The sequence below is a fragment of the Oryzias latipes genome, chromosome 15 (assembly GCF_053564925.1).
Source record: "Oryzias latipes strain Hd-rR chromosome 15, Olatipes_Hd-rR_3.1".
Classification (NCBI taxonomy): Eukaryota; Metazoa; Chordata; class Actinopteri; order Beloniformes; family Adrianichthyidae; genus Oryzias; species Oryzias latipes.
The window spans coordinates 2,869,664-2,887,108 of record NC_136251.1 but is presented as its reverse complement, the minus strand read 5'-3'; the positions used below and the strand labels follow the sequence as shown (position 1 = coordinate 2,887,108).

Below are 17,445 nucleotides of genomic sequence, written 5' to 3'. Positions count from 1 at the left end.
CCCTTTGTTGACTTCCATATTTCAATCTTTCTTTTTTTCCTTTTAAAACCTTTCTTTTTAAATTTTAATTTTTTCCGCTTTTAATAGTTTTTAAAGAATTTTACTTCCTTTTTGTTTTGTATTAAACATTTTTATCTTCACCGTCGTTTTAGTCTTAATCGTTTCCCTGGAAAGCTGTCTCTCGTTGTTACACTCGTCTTCATCCTCTGTTGTTGCTGTTCACCATATCCCTTCAGCTTTCACTGATCTGCAGTCGGTTTGGCAGAGATATGTACACTGAATGGCCTTCCTGACACAATCCTGTATTTACTTTAGGCCGGGACCGACACTTTCTGGCTACATAGTTAGGCAGGAGCCTAACACTGGATGAAGCTCATTGCACCCCATGGGAATCAAACCCGGGTTTCTCATGCACCAGGCCTACATGCAGCCAATGTAGTCATCCAGCTGCTCTTCTGGCCATACTCTGGACTTTGCTTTTTCTCAAAAACTCTCAATTTTTTAAAATGATTTTATTCTTATAACTTAGCAAGAAAATGTGTTTATTTTTTAAATAAATAACATTGAGTTTTCTTTCTAAAACTATTAGAAAGGACACAATAGGTTAAAGAAAACATTATAGATAATGTGCCACCTGGGGCCTGTTTCAGAAAGGAGGTTAAGTGTAAACTCTGAGTGCGTTAACCCTGAAATCAGGGAAACCCTGGGTTTTCTGTTTCAGAATGGGAGGTTTGTTAAACCAGAGAAAGCAGAGTAAGTCAAACCCGTTTCTGAAAGAGAGGTAACTTATACTCTGAGTCAGTGTCCATGGTTACTTACGCTGTGAACCTAACCTGGTGGGGAGCAGGTTTTATTCTCTAAACTCAAGGTTTCTGCCGGTCCCCTCCCCTTTTTAAAGACGAAGCGATATTTTTCGCTTTAACCTTCATTGCCCAAATGTCCGTCACACAGAGACAAGTGACAAGAATGGCTTGTCCTTTTTTGGAGGACCCAATAGACGAGGAGGCTGCATTAATTCGTAGAGAATTACATTTACCTCGTACGAGGATTTTGAGACCTAGACTCGATTTTTTGTCATTTCCCCATACGTTTTTGTTTGAGCGTTACCGTTTTTCATTGCAGTCAATTACATATATACAATGAAAACAACATTAGATATTGCTATGTAGATGTTTCATATGTCAAATATTGTCAACAAAGCCTACATCCATGACATGCTCAAATTTGACCTGATTGAATTATGTTTTTATACTTCATTTTTAGCTGCTGCCGTGTTCTTTTAATTCCTGCAGGATTGCATCTACATGAAAATGAAAACAGGGACATTGAATTAGATTAATGTAACAATTACTTTTTGGAAACACAATTTGCTAGCACTGCTTACTTTCTTAATCCCATATAAACCTATACCACTTGATCAATACAAGGGTAGACAAAAGTTCACTTTTAAAAACACAATTGCATGTATTAATATTAAACTGACCAACGTTTGCAAGAGGGGAAGGTTAACAAAAAAGTCCTCTAAACATTACCGACGTTAAATGCATTTTTTCCCCCAGATTGGTTCTGTACACTATGCAGCATTTCATGCAATTACACCAGGAATAACACTTCAAAAGTACACCTAAATATCACCATTTTTTATTTCACACCTTACGCTATTTAAAAAGTTATTACAGTCAATATTTTATAACAATGATTTAAATGCAAACTTGCGCATTAACTTGAGCAGCTATGTTTTCCCACGCTAACTGTCTCTGTTTTGCAGATGTAGCGGTGTTGCTTTTCTTCTGGAATATGTGCTCATATTCACTGTAACTCTGCAGCAGCATGTCAAGTTCAGCTGGAGAAAAATACGCAGACCTCTTTTTTTCACGGTTGCCATGGTGACTCGTAATATCTGCGCTCCATTGATAATGGCTTCTTATAGTTGCGGTGCGCACGCTTAACTCCGAATCAGTCCACTCAGAGTTGATTGATCTAACTCTGATCAGCTTCTCTGAAACAGGAAACTCAGAGTTGTTAATCTCTCGATAGACCAACTCAGAGTTCAAGTTTAACCTCAGAGTTGGTTGAACCTCCTTTCTGAAACAGGCCCCTGCACATCAACAATCAACATTACAGTCCAGTGGTTTACATTATTTCACTGAATATATAATAACGCCTGTCTCACCCTCCATGGGTGGTTTTTCCTCCAAGCTCGGGTCCTCTACCAGAGGGAGCTTGAGGGTCCTGCGAAGGATCTCAGCTGTTCCTAGCAAAAAACAAAAACAAAAAAAGCTGTTCCTAGCACTGCGCTCTTCTAGACTGAGGGGTCTGAGGTCTTTCCAGGTATCTGTTGTAGCCACTCCTCCAGCTTGGGGGTTACTGCCCCGAGTGCTCCAATTACCACAGGCACCACTGTCACCTTCACTTTCCAGGCTTTCTCCAGTTCTTCTCTGAGTCCCTGGTATTTCTCCAGTTTCTCATGTTCCTTCTTCCTGATGTTCCCATCGCTTGGCACTGCCACATCCACCACAACGGCTTTCCTCTCTTCTTTATCCACCACTACAATGTCTGGTTGGTTCGCCATTACCATCCTATCAGTCTGGATCTGGAAGTCCCACAGGATCTTTGCCCTCTCATTCTATACCACCTTCAGGGGTGTTTCCCATTTTGACCTTGGGGTTTCCAGTTCATATTCTGCACACATGTTCCTGTATATTATTCCAGCCACTTGATTGTGGCGCTCCATGTATGCTTTACCTGCCAGCATCTTACACCCTGAAGTCATGTGCTGGATTGTTTCAGGCGCCTCTTTGCACAGCCTACACCTTGGGTCTTGTCTGGTGTGGAACATCTACACCTTGGGTCTTGTCTGGTGTGGTAGATCTACACCTTGGGTCTTGTCTGGTGTGGAAGATCTACACCTTGGGTCTTGTCTGGTGTGGAAGATCTACACCTTGGGTCTTGTCTGGTGTGGTAGATCTACACCTTGGGTCTTGTTTGGTGTGGTAGATCTACACCTTGGGTCTTGTCTGGTGTGGTAGATCTACACCTTGGGTCTTGTTTGGTGTGGTAGATCTACACCTTGGGTCTTGTCTGGGGTGGTAGATCTACACCTTGGGTCTTGTCTGGTGTGGTAGATCTACACCTTGGGTCTTGTCTGGTGTGGTAGATCTACACCTTGGGTCTTGTCTGGTGTGGTAGATCTGAGCCTCTATGGCTCTGGTGCTCAGGGCTTGTTCCTGGGCCACCAGGATGAGCGCTTCGGTGCTGTCCTGTAGGCCAGCCCTTTCTAGTCATTGGTAGGACTTCTTGATATCAGCCACTTCAGTTATGGTCCGGTGGTACATCCCATGCAGGGGTTTGTCCTCCCATGAGGATCTGTCCTCCAGCACTGTATCCTCTGCTCTCCATTGTCTGAGACATTCACTGAGCACACTGTCAGTTGGGGCCTTGAGCTTGATGTACTCATGCATCTTGGATGTTTCATCCTGGATAGTGGCTTCTACACTCACTAGTCCTCGGCCTCCTTCCTTGCGGCTAGCTTACAGTCTCAGGGTGCTGGATTTGGGGTGGAACCCTCCATGCATGGTGAGGAGCTTTCGTGTTTTAACATCCGTGGTATGTATCTCTTCCTTTGGCCATCTTACTATTCCTGCAGGGTATCTGATAACTGGCAGCTGTTTATTGCCCGGGTCTTGCTTTCCCGTTGAACTGGCTTCTCAGGACGTTCCTTACTTATTGTAGGTATTTGGCTGTTGTGTCTCCCGATGACACTGGACCCATGGACAGTCTTTTAAACTGTATTTTAGATATTAAAGTTTGGACTGGAGAGAACTTTTTGCAGCTCAACCAAGACAAAATCGAAGCCTTGGTTATCGGTTCTGAAGCTGAGAGAGATGAGGTCCAATAATATCTGTCAACCAACTGTATGACTACATGTGATACAGTTAGAAACTTCGGTGTGATTCTAGATGCAGATCTGAGCTTTGACCAACATGTGAATCAAGTAATTAAATCCGCATTTTACCATCTGTGGAATATCGACCAAATGAGACCCTTTCTCTCTCTAGAGCCAGTGCTGAAATTTTAATACATGTTTTCATCACATCACGAATAGATTACAGTAATGTCCTCCTTTCTGGTGCAAAGAAAATCACTCTTCATCCTGCAGTTAGTCCAGGTGTCGCCCTTTTAACGAGAACCAGGAAGAGGGAGCACATTACACCAATCCTAAAATCTCTGCACTGGCTCCCCGTCAGCTTCAGGGTTGATTTTAAAATTCTTTTAATAGTTTTTAAGAGTGTACATGGTCTTAGTCCTTCTTTTATATCTGACTTGCTTTTAGCTCATGAACCTCCCAGAGCCCTTAGATCCTCAGGCGTGGGCCTGCTGAAGGTCCCTCAGGTCAGGACAAAGAACCACGGCTAGGCCTCATTTAGAAACTGCGGGCCTCGTCTGAGGAGCAGCCTGCCTGAAGATGTGAGAGCCTCATCCTCTGTTGAGGTTTTAAAAAGAAATTAAAGACACATCTATTTAATTCAGCTTTTAATTAGATTTCGTATTTGGGATCTAAAATTTTTTAATTTTAATTTTTTAATTTAATTTTAATTTTTAATTCCCTTGTTCATTAAAAATCTGGGAGAAATGCCATTTGGAAAAGTAACTACACTGTTTGTATTGTTGTAGATTGTTTTAGCAAAACTTATGAAGTTAGGCCCAAATCCAAATAATTCTAAAGTCTGAAACATAAATTTGTGTTCAACCGTGTCAAAGGCTTTAAAGAAATCTAAAAATAGAGTGAAGCCATCATATTCAATTCATTGATTATAGTCGATCAGATAAAGAACTAACCGGATATTATTATGAACCTATCGTCCTTTTAAAAAACCCTGATTGTGTGTCTGAGATGATCTGATTCAGTCCTGTTTTTAATCTAGATGCAGAAATGTTGGTTAGAATTTTATAATCACAATTGAGGAGGGATATTGGTCTGAAATGATCAATCAGTTTGGCGTCTTTCCCAGGTTTAGGAATCAGGGGGATGACGCCCTGCTTCATGGTGGTTGGAAGGATAATTTCCTTTATGACTAACAAAAACTGCTCTTTCAAATGATCACAAAAATGTCTGTAAAAGTTAACAGAAAGCCCATCAGATCCTGGAGATTTATCTAAAGCTAAACGTCTCATGGTTTTTTCTGCTTCTTCCATAGTGATTTCTGCTTCACGTCATTTTTTTTTTTAGCTTTTCATCCACTTTAGGAGCCAAATCTTTGATATGATTAAAAAAGTGATCAGCCTCATCAGTTGAATAAGAAGAAGAATACAACCTACTGTAAAACTGGAACGTTTCTCTCCTAATGTCCTCCGTAAAAGGAGACAAATGAACTTCAGGGTTTATACTATTTATTTATTTATTTTTTGGTGGCCCTGAAACTCTGTCGTACTTTTTGTAACTAAAAGCTGGCCAGAAAAATTATTTAGTAATATAGCGCCCCCTGCTGACCGGTTGGTGCCATGAGAATTTTTTTTATCTCTTCACTGATTGGACCAAAACGTTTCATCATTCTCATGAGAGTGATTTTCTTGAAGACAACAACATTGAACTTTTTGGCTTTTACGAAACAAAAAAAGTGATTTTCTTTTAACAGAGTCCCTAATACCCTCAGTATTTAGTGAAATAAAAGATCACACAGAACTTAAAGACATAAATAAAACACACAAAAAATGTAAAAAAAGAGAGAAAATTTAAGATGAAAAAAGCTGGTGTTTTAAATTAAAGATTAGCTGCGCCCCAAACAATTTACTAAATATAAAACTGAATTTTAACTTTAGATGGTGAATTTCATCAAAATGTTTAACTGGAAAACAATATAAATTGTTATGACATCAATTATAGAAACATAGTGATAAAGACCTTTTATATTTTAGAAAAAATATTTTTTGTAAATAAAAGGTAAATACGCACGGTGGCGCAGTGGTTAGCACTCTTGCCTCACGGCTGGGGGATGTGAAAAACAACATCAATGGGGGGCCTTTCTGTGTGGAGTTTGCATGTTCTCCCCGTGCATGTGTGGGTTTTCTCCGGGGTCTGCGGCTTCCTCCCACCGTCCAAAAACATGCTACATAGGTTGATTGGCAACTCTAAATTGTCCATAGGTGTGAGTGTGAGAGTGAATGGATGTGTGATTGAGGATATTCTACCCTGCGACAGACTGGTGACCAGTCCAGGGTATCCCTTGCCTACGCCCAAGTGGCCGGGATAGGCTCCGGCAACCCCGAAAGGGAATGAACGGTAAAGAAGATGAATGAATGAATGAATGAAAAGGTAAATACTTAACTTAGATTTGCTCTATTATGTAAAAAAAGTGACTTAAATGTTAAACCTTAGAACAACTAGAATAAAATAACCTATTTCAATAAAACGCTATGAACTCTATGACATAAATGAGCAAGTGACCTTCATGTAAATATTTCACTCCACAGTGACTCTAGTCCCGTTGATGTATCCCTCATGGCCCCTGTAATAAACGTTCTTCCCTTCTGCTCGGCCCGCTCCATCTTGGGCCAGACGGCTGCTCGAGCTTCTCGGTCTGCTTTACTGAAGTCCTCCTTGAAGCGGATCCTTAGGTCTTTGCAGGTCTGGCAGTTTTTGGTGATCTTCCAGAAAGCCTCTCTATGGCGCCTTGTGATGAACTGCAGGATCACCTGGCCATGTCTTCCTTCCTCCCTCCTCCCCAGTGGATAAACCGTGCCCACCATCGTGTCCATCACGTCTGCCCACTGCGGTGTGATTTGGACAAGATCCCAACCACCGTCTCTCTGATGTTCTCCTCATCTTTTCCTTTCAGACCATGAATTTTCAAGTTCCATTTTGGTTTATATCTTTCCAAATTGGCATATTTTCCTTCAGTTCTTGGTTCTCCTTCACAATCCGTGGAATTTCTCTTGCGATCTTTGTCTTGCAATCTTTTATTTCAGCAGCATTCATCTCAACCAGCCGGGAGATGTTCGCCACCGTTATTGTGGTTTCAGGCAGCTGACTTCCAAAGTCCTCTATTTTGGACGTTAGCCTTTCGATTGCAGCCAAAACAGCATCATCAGATCTGGAAGTAGGCTCCTCCTGTCCCGCTTTTACCTTCAAAGGTGGTCCCGTAGATTTTGTGGGAGTTGTTGTCCATCTGAGTATAGTCATGCTCGCTCATGGCCGACGGCTGCAATGAAGCTTGCTTCGGATTTGTTTTCTTTAATGCCATTTGAGCAAAAAGATAAATTAACCGAGATGTTTCCTCAAAACAAAGATTCAGTCAAAGCGCGACGACTGTTTTCCAGTCAAACCGTTCTCTCTCAGTTTTAAAATTCTGACATTCATTGTGCAGATCGGGGAAAAAGGCGAAGGCTTAGCGAGAGACGTCCCGCAGTCCGCCAACCCAGCCGGAACCCTGGAAGGAAAAAAACAGACTGACACTGTGTCATGAACAGTAGTGTTAGCCTTTTCCCAGTTTAAATCACCCATGGTTAAATCCAGAAAAAATTGCAGCAAGTGGAACGAGCTAGAAATGAGATTTCTGATATTTCTATTGGTGCCACCTTTCCTTGTAATGTCCACATATCCAATAAAAACTTTATAATTTCAGCACTATTATCTGTCTTCACAACAGTAGGGGTTTTACGCAGGGGACATAAGGGCAATTGCCCGGGGTGCAAATTAAAAGGGGGCGGCAGCTCAGTGCTTGTATAAAAACAAAAATCTGATTAAAAAATCTGATTAAACCACTATTGGTCTAATATTATCTATTATATCACAGAGTTTGTAACGGCCTGAAACCTGCAAATTGGCGACCCCGCAGCAGCACGCGCTCCTGTCTTTGAGAAGATTGCCGCAAATGTGTGTGAAGAAAAAGGGGTGGAGGGGCGCAGGCTGCAAGCTGAGGATGGAGCGCAGCCACGATAGTGCAATACCTAGATCATTGCGTGCCTTTAAATTACTCAGCACATGCCAATAATGTCATTCTTTATTAACTATTGTAGACATTTTTCTATGTGTCTTTATTTTCCATATTTATATGGAAAATATAAATTTATAACACATTTATAAATGTGTTTTTTATGTCTGCCTGTTTAGTTGGTGTCAGTATGTGACAAACAGACAGCAGGTAATGCAGGCAGTAAAACAGCTGCACCTTATAAGATCATAAATAAACAATCCATCATTTGTTTATGAATGGATGGATGTTTTTGGAGGATTTTTCTGTTGGTGCTGCACAAAATGAGGAAAACGCCAAACATTTTTGGAGTTATCACAGTGATGAGTTCTATGATTTCGTTTTTAATGTTTTATAAAACCTAAAAATGATATTCACAGTAACAGGTTTTAAAAACAATCAAATCTCTCTGATACGTCTCACAAAGACACACAAGACATCTGACACCAGCAGAAAAGAACTTATTGTTAAAAATGATGCCAAGACTCCAGCTAGAAAAAAAATGGACAAAAGAGCAAAGAAAATGGAATGATTTTTTTTGTTATTTCTTATTATTATTTCCACACTTTGTTTTGTTCTGCAGCATGTTCATATTTGTATGATTTTGACAGAATATATTTTTATGGAGAGCAAAATATTAGACGTTATTTAAGGTTTAACATGTTTTTTTCTGAATTCATATTCCTGTTTTTATACATATTTATGTTAAAAAAGTTAAGTTTTAAGGGTTTAAAAGTTCAGCTTTAGTCTGTGTTCAGTAAATGTTTATCTTGTTCAGCCCGTGACCTAAAGCGTGTTTTGCATTTAGGCCCCCTGTGTGACTGAGTTTGACATCCCTGTAACACGAGTTTATAAGATTCGTGCATTTTTGGTTTAAAATTGGCACATAAAGATGGGGAACACAAGAAGAATGCTTTCCGCGTGGAAAGCTGAGGTTTCCAGTTGTCCTGGAATGCAACAGGAGACGCAGAGAGCGTCACACCAGGAAGTGTGACGTAAACACTGAAGCGTCCAAAGACGGCCAAACGTCAGATTCAGTGGTTGAAGGCAGATAGAATCAAATCGCTCCGCGTGCACGGTCACACGAGCCCGAGAGGTCAGCGCGGCACGAGGCTGTACTCTGGGAACAGGTGAGATGACCGCGTGCGCGTTCCTTCACCTGGAACTGTAGTGAGAGCAGAAACGGAACTGCTGGGACTCTCCGAACACCACAGCGACACCTAGAGGCTGTTATCAACATGCTGAACGTTTGATGAGTTTGGTGACTTTTCAAAAATTGGAAATGGTTTATTTCAAGTAAACCTTATAGGTTGGTTTATATAGTAAGTTTTTTATTAAACGGACATTTTATTCTAACCAAACTGTATATATTTGAAAGTGCAAAACAAGGAGTGAGGTGGAATCCAGTAAATATTACATATAATTGCAAATGAATGACAATATGCACATGCTAAAATATTTAAACAAATATATGATTTTTAGAGGACAAACAAAAAATTATTAATGGATTTGAGTACAGCTAGATGGGTGGAGTTGAGCTCAGACTGAATAAAACACCAGGAGGTTTTCTTCTCAGGTGTTTCCACAGTGATGTGATGCAATTGCTAAATGTTATTATTTTTCCTGTTTTATTGCATATTATTAACACCTTTAACCTTTTTCTCCTTGAGAAGAAAACAATCGTGACGGTTCAGGATAGATGGTGACGTAATGGAAGTCATGTGACCTCCCTGGTTTAGTCAAAGCTCGGAGCAAAGTCTCCAAACTGAAGTTTTGGGAACTGTTGGGAGCACGAGCTCCATGTTGCCATCACTGTTGAACTGTAACCAGTCAGGCGCGCACGTCTTCCACAAAAATACGCAGATCTTTGAAAATAGTTCATTACGTCTGCAGATTCTTCCCGTGGTCAGTGTGCTAAATCCAGACTAAACTGGGATCAGTGAACGCAGCACGCGTTGAAATCTCAGCTTTTTAGACTATCTTGTTTTTATCAGAAACTCTGACTTAATATAATCAAAGGAGCTGTTTTATTATGCAGTTCAGTTCAGTTATATAACTGATAAAACTCCAGTTCAGAACCCAGATATCTGAAGCCACTGCAACAGGACAAAATTGATTTTAAACCTGATTTTTTCCCCCCTTCCATGTGCAAACCGTGTTTAAACTCATTCCTTCTGCCTTTTTGGTGTGTGTTCTTCTCTGCATGCTGCGGGGGGCAGTATGACCCGGGTCAGCTGTCAGCAGTGGGGAACAGTTCCCGGCCTGGGCCGGGTGGACTTGTGGCTCCTGGAGTCCCCTCAGGTGAAGGTGGAGGTCCTCACACTGGGGGCCATCATCAGGTCTGTGTTCAGCCGAGGGAAGAACGGTCAGATGGAGGATGTAGTCCTGGGCTTCGATGACCTGGAAGGTAAGAACAGTGAAAACCGCCGCCCTCTGGAAGGAACGGCCCCCGTTTTTCTCTGGAGTGAGGGAGACCCGGCATCTGCGTCATGCCGTGTTACCCAACAGGATCCAACAGGCCACTGTTCTCATCATAGACAGTAAATACCACTGGACCGCTTGACCCCTCCCCTCTCCCGTTCCAAACCGTAACGTTCCAAGAAGCCAAAATCCCGTAGACTTGTATAGAGACATAAACAGCCCTTACTCAGTCATTCTATTGGTCATTGATACCTTCTACTTCTACTTCTACTTCTACTACTGATACATTTTGCTTAACCTTTTTTGCTAATTTTAATCCAATCAGATGCCTCAGTGAAAGCATGTGGTGCCCGCTGGACCTCACCTCGAACGTTTGATTGACAGATTCTCCTGAATCTTCTCCCGAACTTAGAACAAGCTTCTTCATGATTGGTGACAGTAGTCAGACCTTTAGATGCGTCCAGGCAGCTGAACTCTTCTCACTCGTGTTTCCTGTCAGTCACGTCTGCATGTGTCTGTGTTCAGGGGAGGGGCTTGACAATGGCTTTAGCTTCTAAATGGATGCTTGTGTTTATTCAGCCCTCACTCTCACGCTTTTGCAGGAATCTTTTCTCCTTCCAGTTCTGCTCTTTAAAGTTCAGGTACACTGAAGGTGTGTGAGACTTTAGTGATCTGTGTTGCTGTCAGGTTACCTGTCAGATAAGCGGTACCTGGGCGCAGTGGTGGGTCGTGTGGCCAACAGGATCGCTGGGGGGCGCTTTGTTGTGGACGGCAAAGAGTACCAACTGGAGACCAACAATGGACCCAACGCAATTCATGGAGGTGTGAAGGGCTTCAACAAGGTGAGAGCTCGCCTTGTCCATCCGTCTGTCTGAGGCAATTTGTTCATCGAATACAATAGAATCAACTTTAACTGGTCAAATATAGTTTCCAAATAAAAAAAACGATATCAATGTTGGAAAAAACCCATTTGGATTGAGGTACAGTTGGCTTTTTTTTTTACTACAATGTAAAAATAGCCAAGTGCATCACAGCAGACAACACACATGTGATGCAGCAAAAGCTGATCAGTGCATCATTGCGGTCCAATGTGTGGAAAGATACTTTGTGCTTTATCTGATAGTAAAATAAAATAAAATAAATAAGGGGTCCGTCTGGTGTTTTGGGGGTGTGGCCTGTAGAGACACATGAGCTGCTCTCACAGGTGGATCTTGGTCCTTCTGTGCTTGACTTTCCTCACATCTTCAGGCTTTGTGGCTCGCTACAGAGGTGCAGGGCGGCGTTCAGCTGAGTCTTAGCAGTCCAGATGGAGACCAAGGTTACCCTGGGGAGGTCCAGGTGTGTGTCATCTACACTCTGCAGGTAAATGCCCTCATGTTTCACGTTTTTATTGCTAAATTCAGGTTTGTTGTCTGTTTGTGTCCACAGGTTTTGATCAGGCTGGAGAATGAACACAATACTTTTCTCGTTTAAGAAACCCCCTTAATAGTTTTTAAATATGAATGGATCTGCAAAGAAAAGTTCTGCTCAGTTTTAAGAAGATCTTCTCTGTCTTTGACTGGAAGATCCAGAGAGTTTGTCGAAGCCTCTGCAGATTTGAACAACTTTAGAAGTACGCAGACCCACACCTTCTTTATCCTTTAATCATGCATACCGACATCTAATGACCTCGTCTGTGTGACCACCGGGCCGTCATCTTTAGTGTCCTCTGTGCTCTGCAGAAACGGGGCACAGAGCATGGTGAAACTGAAAGCTCCACTTTAGAACCAGATCTTTCATTTCAGCCTGAATGACAGGAGGTCAGGAGGTCAGGAGGTCAGCTTTATAGCAGGATGGAGGGTTGTGGTGGGTCGATGAGGATGTCATTTCATGGAGTCTTTCCAGCAGCTGATGACCTGCTTTTGCTGAGAAGTGTTGACAGAACAGCGTTGACGATGCAAAAGGAAGATCATGTTTGAGTCCAGCATTTCTGTTTAAGGATGGATTCTCTGTTTTCTTTGTCCAGCACCCCCCCAACGAGCCCTTCTCCTGCATAGTGGATGATTGGTTCATTAAAGGCTACAGTAGTAGTTACCTGGATGAGGAATAAAACATTTTCACTCTACAAGAAGTGGTCACCTGACGAAGCCTTGCAGATGGAGGGGACAATGCAAGGACAGTTTTGTGTACTCGAGAGATCTCACCATTCCTGTTTTTGTTCCAGGGTGAAACGCTGACAGCTGAATATCAGGCTCGCTCCAACAGGACCACGCCCATCAACATCACAAACCACTCTTACTTCAACCTGGCTGGGCAGGTAAGACATAGCTTCATGATTGATAGATGGAGGATGGGACATAAGCGGAGCAATTATTAAATCCACCTTTTCTGCACAGAATCCACCAATTCTGATAATCAGGGTTTGCACAGTCATGAAAACCTGGAAAAGTTTTGGAAATTAAAAATGCAATTTCTAGTTCCTTGAAACGTTTGTGAAAAACCAACGGGGGATCTTCAGTCAAGGCTTTTCTGTGGTTTTCCTTCTATTTTCCAAGAGCTCCAAACAGGCTGATCTCTAACCTCATTTGTTCATGAAAGTTAGAAGATGAGCTGCAAGGTCAGTGAGTTTGTAGTTCTTTGCTTTTGTAGTTCAGTGATTCTTGACAGTTGGGACAAAACATTTCCTACATAAAAAGTCATTTTTTATGGATAAAAAACATTGATTGGTAACGCTTTTATAATAAGATTCCTTCATAAACTACTTATAAGACACTAACAAGCACTAGTAAGGTTTTATTAATTTGCTTATAGGTACTAATTCATGGATTCACGTACTCATCATGTTAGATCTAAAGGGAAATTGAATCCTGGTGTGTTTTAGCCTAGATAATTACTTTTTTCAGGATGTATTTGCTCAAATGGAGGACTAGTGATCAGGCGCTACATGTTATTTCTCTTTGCCTCCACATTAGCTCACAATAGTCAGCAGCATTGAAAACATCAAGTCTTTAACATTTATATCAAGTTAAAGATGAGTATTAACTATGTATAAAACAATAGAAACCATGAAAATCAAAACATTTGTTTAACCAGTAAATAGAACAGCTTCACCTTTTGTGAAGGTCGTTTGTCCCGACTCTCAAGAATCAGTGAGTTCTTAAGAATATTAGAATGAAAATCACCCAAAAATTAGAACGACACTCACCCGTGTTTTTTATTATTTTTTAATTGAATGCAGTACGCTTCCATACGTGACTGCGGTTTCCTCTATACCAGTAAAAACAGCTGGAATTTAAGGGCACGGCAGACAAACTTGGAAGAATCAAGATGTTTCTTGGTTTGATTTAGCGGCACCAACTACAATAGTCTGACTGAAATGTGTTTATTATTGGTACAAAGCCCATTGAGACACCTGTTGTTGTGATTTGGGCTATATGAATAAAATTGAATTGAATTGAATTTTGGTTTTGGGAATTCTGTGAAAGGTTATGGAAAAGTTGTGGAAACCATTGCTAAAAGAGTGTATGAACCCTGGTTAATGTATTTTTATGGATCTTTTAGATCATCTTGTATCACTGTCGATCCTGAACCTTTACATCTTAAGGATGTAACCCTTTTTTTTCTAAAAAAGAAAGGAACATCATTGGAAGATTGTGGGATCGCCTCAGAAATACCTTCCTATCTGAACCCCCTCCTCCATGTCTATAGCCCCTCCCTCTTGAACAGCAGGTAGCTGATCAAGGTGGAACTCTGATTTATCCAGGATCCAGTATGAATCAATGAAGCTCTGCAGCTCAGCTGCCTGGTGAGGGTTTGACGTCTGCAGTGTCACAGCTTTAAGTGTGAGTGATTGTGTGTTTGTGTCTCCAGGCAGCAGCAGATGTGTACGATCACCAAGTTTCCATCTGTGCGCAGTCTTTCCTTCCCGTTGATGAGACTTCCATCCCCACAGGTACACACAGATATAAAATGCAGCATTTTTTATAACTTCGACTCTCTGAACATGGGAATTTATGAAACCAGTGAGTTGACTGGAAAGAGAGAAGCTCTCCAGAAGCTCTGAGGATCCCCCACCCTGACCCCAGGCATGAACCACGACCCCCCCAAGGGAGATCCGCCCCACACTCCAGGCAACCACTTGCTCACCCCGCAGGAAGTCCAGTAGAGAGCAAGGCAGGGGCCACGGCCAAGACAAGTGGGGGTCCCTGACAAGTGTGATAACCATGGGCTGACCAGGCTCCCCCACTGTTAGGAGTTTTGGAGAGGCCCAGTGCTCAAGGGCAAGGACCAGAACCGGCACCATAGGGACACGGACACCCCCTAGGCTGGGATGTGATGTGATCTCCAACTCATGGTCTTGCCAGAGACCTCAGGGATCCCTCCCATTTGTAGAGCGAGGACTACCAGGCCCAGCAGCCATTGCTGCTGAGGGCAATCCCCCCACCAGGGATTGGGTTGGCTAAGTACTTTTTTGCCCCACTGTACATGCTTGATACGTTTGTATGCTGTTGCTGTGGAGGTCCCTGCCTCCGTCATTGTGTTGCTGGGACAGACTCCTGCACTCTGTGGTCCTACACAGGGGATGGATGAACTATCAGAAATAGTCATCATCTCTGATGAATGTTTGACATGTGGTGTTCACCCCACAGGAGAGACCAGAGCTGTACAAGGAACCCCTTTTGACCTCAGAGACCCGGTTCTGATTGGAGCAAGGCTCAAAGAGCTTCCTGGTCCAGGGTTCGACCACAACTTCTGTCTGTCCTTCCCTTCAGATCCCTGGATGGAAAGACATGCTGCCAGGTGGATAGTGAGAATCCCTCCTCACCTGCACACACACATAACAGAGGGCTGAGGAAGTCCTTAGTTCCAACTGTAAGCTCTTGTTTGATTTTAGAGTATGTCACCCGGCCAGTGGTCGGGTTCTGGAGGTTTCTACCAGCCAGCCAGGGGTCCAGTTTTACACTGCCAACTTCCTGGATGGTTCTGTGCAAGGAAAAGGTGGGACTAAGTACAGGAAGCATGGCGCCTTCTGTCTGGAGACGCAGAATTGGCCTGACGCTGTGAACCAGGTGTGTTTTCTCAAATACTCTAAAAGCAGCAGAAGTCCAGATTCACAGAGTCTTTGCATGTGTGTTTAGGCCTCCTTTCCTGACTGTCTCCTTCGTCCCGGTGAGGAGTATCACCACGTCACCCGCTTCACTTTCACCACCATCTGATCCATGTCATCCATTGAGAGACTGCTGATGGTTCCATCTATCTTGTAAACCTGCTTAATCTCTTCTGGGTCACATGGTGTCTGGAGCCTATCCCAGCCACAGTTATGTGAAGGCAAGGTACACCCTGGACCAGTCACCAGACCATTACAGGGTACACCCTGGACCAGTCACCAGACCATTACAGGGTACACCCTGGACCAGTCACCAGACCATTACAGGGTACACCCTGGACCAGTCACCAGACCATTACAGGGTACACCCTGGACCAGACCATTACAGGTTACACCCTGGACCAGACCATTAAAGGGTACACCCTGGACCAGTCACCAAACCATTACAGGGTACACCCTGGACCAGTCACCAAACCATTACAGGGTACACCCTGGACCAGTCACCAGACCATTACAGGGTACACCCTGGACCAGTCACCAGACCATTACAGGGTACACCCTGGACCAGTCACCAGACCATTACAGGGTACACCCTGGACCAGTCACCAGACCATTACAGGGTAGACCCTGGACCAGACCATTAAAGGGTACACCCTGGACCAGTCACCAAACCATTACAGGGTACACCCTGGACCAGTCACCAGACCATTACAGGGTACACCCTGGACCAGTCACCAGACCATTACAGGGTACACCCTGGACCAGTCACCAGACCATTACAGGGTACACCCTGGACCAGTCACCAGACCATTACAGGGTACACCCTGGACCAGTCACCAGACCATTACAGGGTACACCCTGGACCAGTCACCAGACCATTACAGGGTACACCCTGGACCAGTCACCAGACCATTACAGGGTACACCCTGGACCAGTCACCAGACCATTACAGGGTACACCCTGGACCAGTCACCAGACCATTACAGGGTACACCCTGGACCAGACCATTACAGGTTACACCCTGGACCAGACCATTAAAGGGTACACCCTGGACCAGTCACCAAACCATTACAGGGTACACCCTGGACCAGACCATTACAGGTTACACCCTGGACCAGACCATTAAAGGGTACACCCTGGACCAGTCACCAAACCATTACAGGGTACACCCTGGACCAGTCACCAGACCATTACAGGGTACACCCTGGACCAGACCATTACAGGTTACACCCTGGACCAGACCATTAAAGGGTACACCCTGGACCAGTCACCAAACCATTACAGGGTACACCCTGGACCAGTCACCAAACCATTACAGGGTACACCCTGGACCAGTCACCAGACCATTACAGGGTACACCCTGGACCAGTCACCAGACCATTACAGGGTACACCCTGGACCAGACCATTACAGGGTACATGCACACCAACACACACTCACATTCAAGCAACACACACTCACATTCAGACCTAAGGGACAGAGTCACCAATGAACCTTTGAAGTAGGCTTTTGGACTGTGGGAGGTAACTGGAGTGCCCGGAGAAAACCCACACATGCAGAAGCAGAACCCAGCTGGGATTTGAACCAGGACCTTCTAGCTATGAGACGAGGTGCTAGCTTCTACACCACTGTGAAGTTGATTATTTTGAAAAAAACATTCACACAATAAAGACATTTGTTTCATGACAAAGCTGTCTTTCTAACTGTACCTAGAACACAATAAAGGATTAATTTTATCCATGCCTGAAGATAAATCAACATCTTGGTGAAGATCAGCCTGTGCTTCCTGTGATATTAACGCAGAGGTTGGCTTTCCAAATGTATTTTTATTTTAACCTTTTTTACCTGATCAAAACCTCTTTTTTTAAGGGAAACCTGGCCAAAAGGTCGGCAGCACAACTAAAAAAAACCCCAGACAGTTATACAGTCGAAGAAAGACAAATAAAAAGCAAAATATGAAAGAAAACT

The 17,445-nt window shown here is 43.2% G+C and overlaps 1 protein-coding gene across 1 annotated transcript; it reads left to right on the top strand.

Annotated features, from left to right (window-relative positions):
• The first annotated feature begins 8,934 nt into the window (after window positions 1-8,934).
• On the top strand, window positions 8,935-17,213 carry galm (galactose mutarotase). The gene is made up of 9 exons (XM_004084340.5): window positions 8,935-9,100; window positions 10,190-10,377; window positions 11,079-11,233; window positions 11,640-11,753; window positions 12,595-12,687; window positions 14,241-14,322; window positions 15,020-15,170; window positions 15,265-15,439; window positions 15,509-17,213. Exons 2-9 carry the CDS (start codon window positions 10,191-10,193, stop codon window positions 15,584-15,586), a joined length of 1,035 nt encoding a protein of 344 aa, XP_004084388.1. The 5' UTR covers window positions 8,935-9,100; window position 10,190; the 3' UTR covers window positions 15,587-17,213.
• The last annotated feature ends 232 nt before the right edge of the window (window positions 17,214-17,445 follow it).

Excerpts from the sequence above, each read along its gene's own strand:
- galm (XM_004084340.5), top strand. The coding sequence starts at position 10,191 with ATGACCCGGGTCAGCTGTCAGCAGTGGGGAACAGTTCCCGGCCTGGGC. Across the intron at positions 15,171-15,264 it reads ATGGAAAGACATGCTGCCAG|AGTATGTCACCCGGCCAGTG; the intron begins GTGGATAGTGAG and ends GTTTGATTTTAG. Across the intron at positions 15,440-15,508 it reads GGCCTGACGCTGTGAACCAG|GCCTCCTTTCCTGACTGTCT; the intron begins GTGTGTTTTCTC and ends ATGTGTGTTTAG.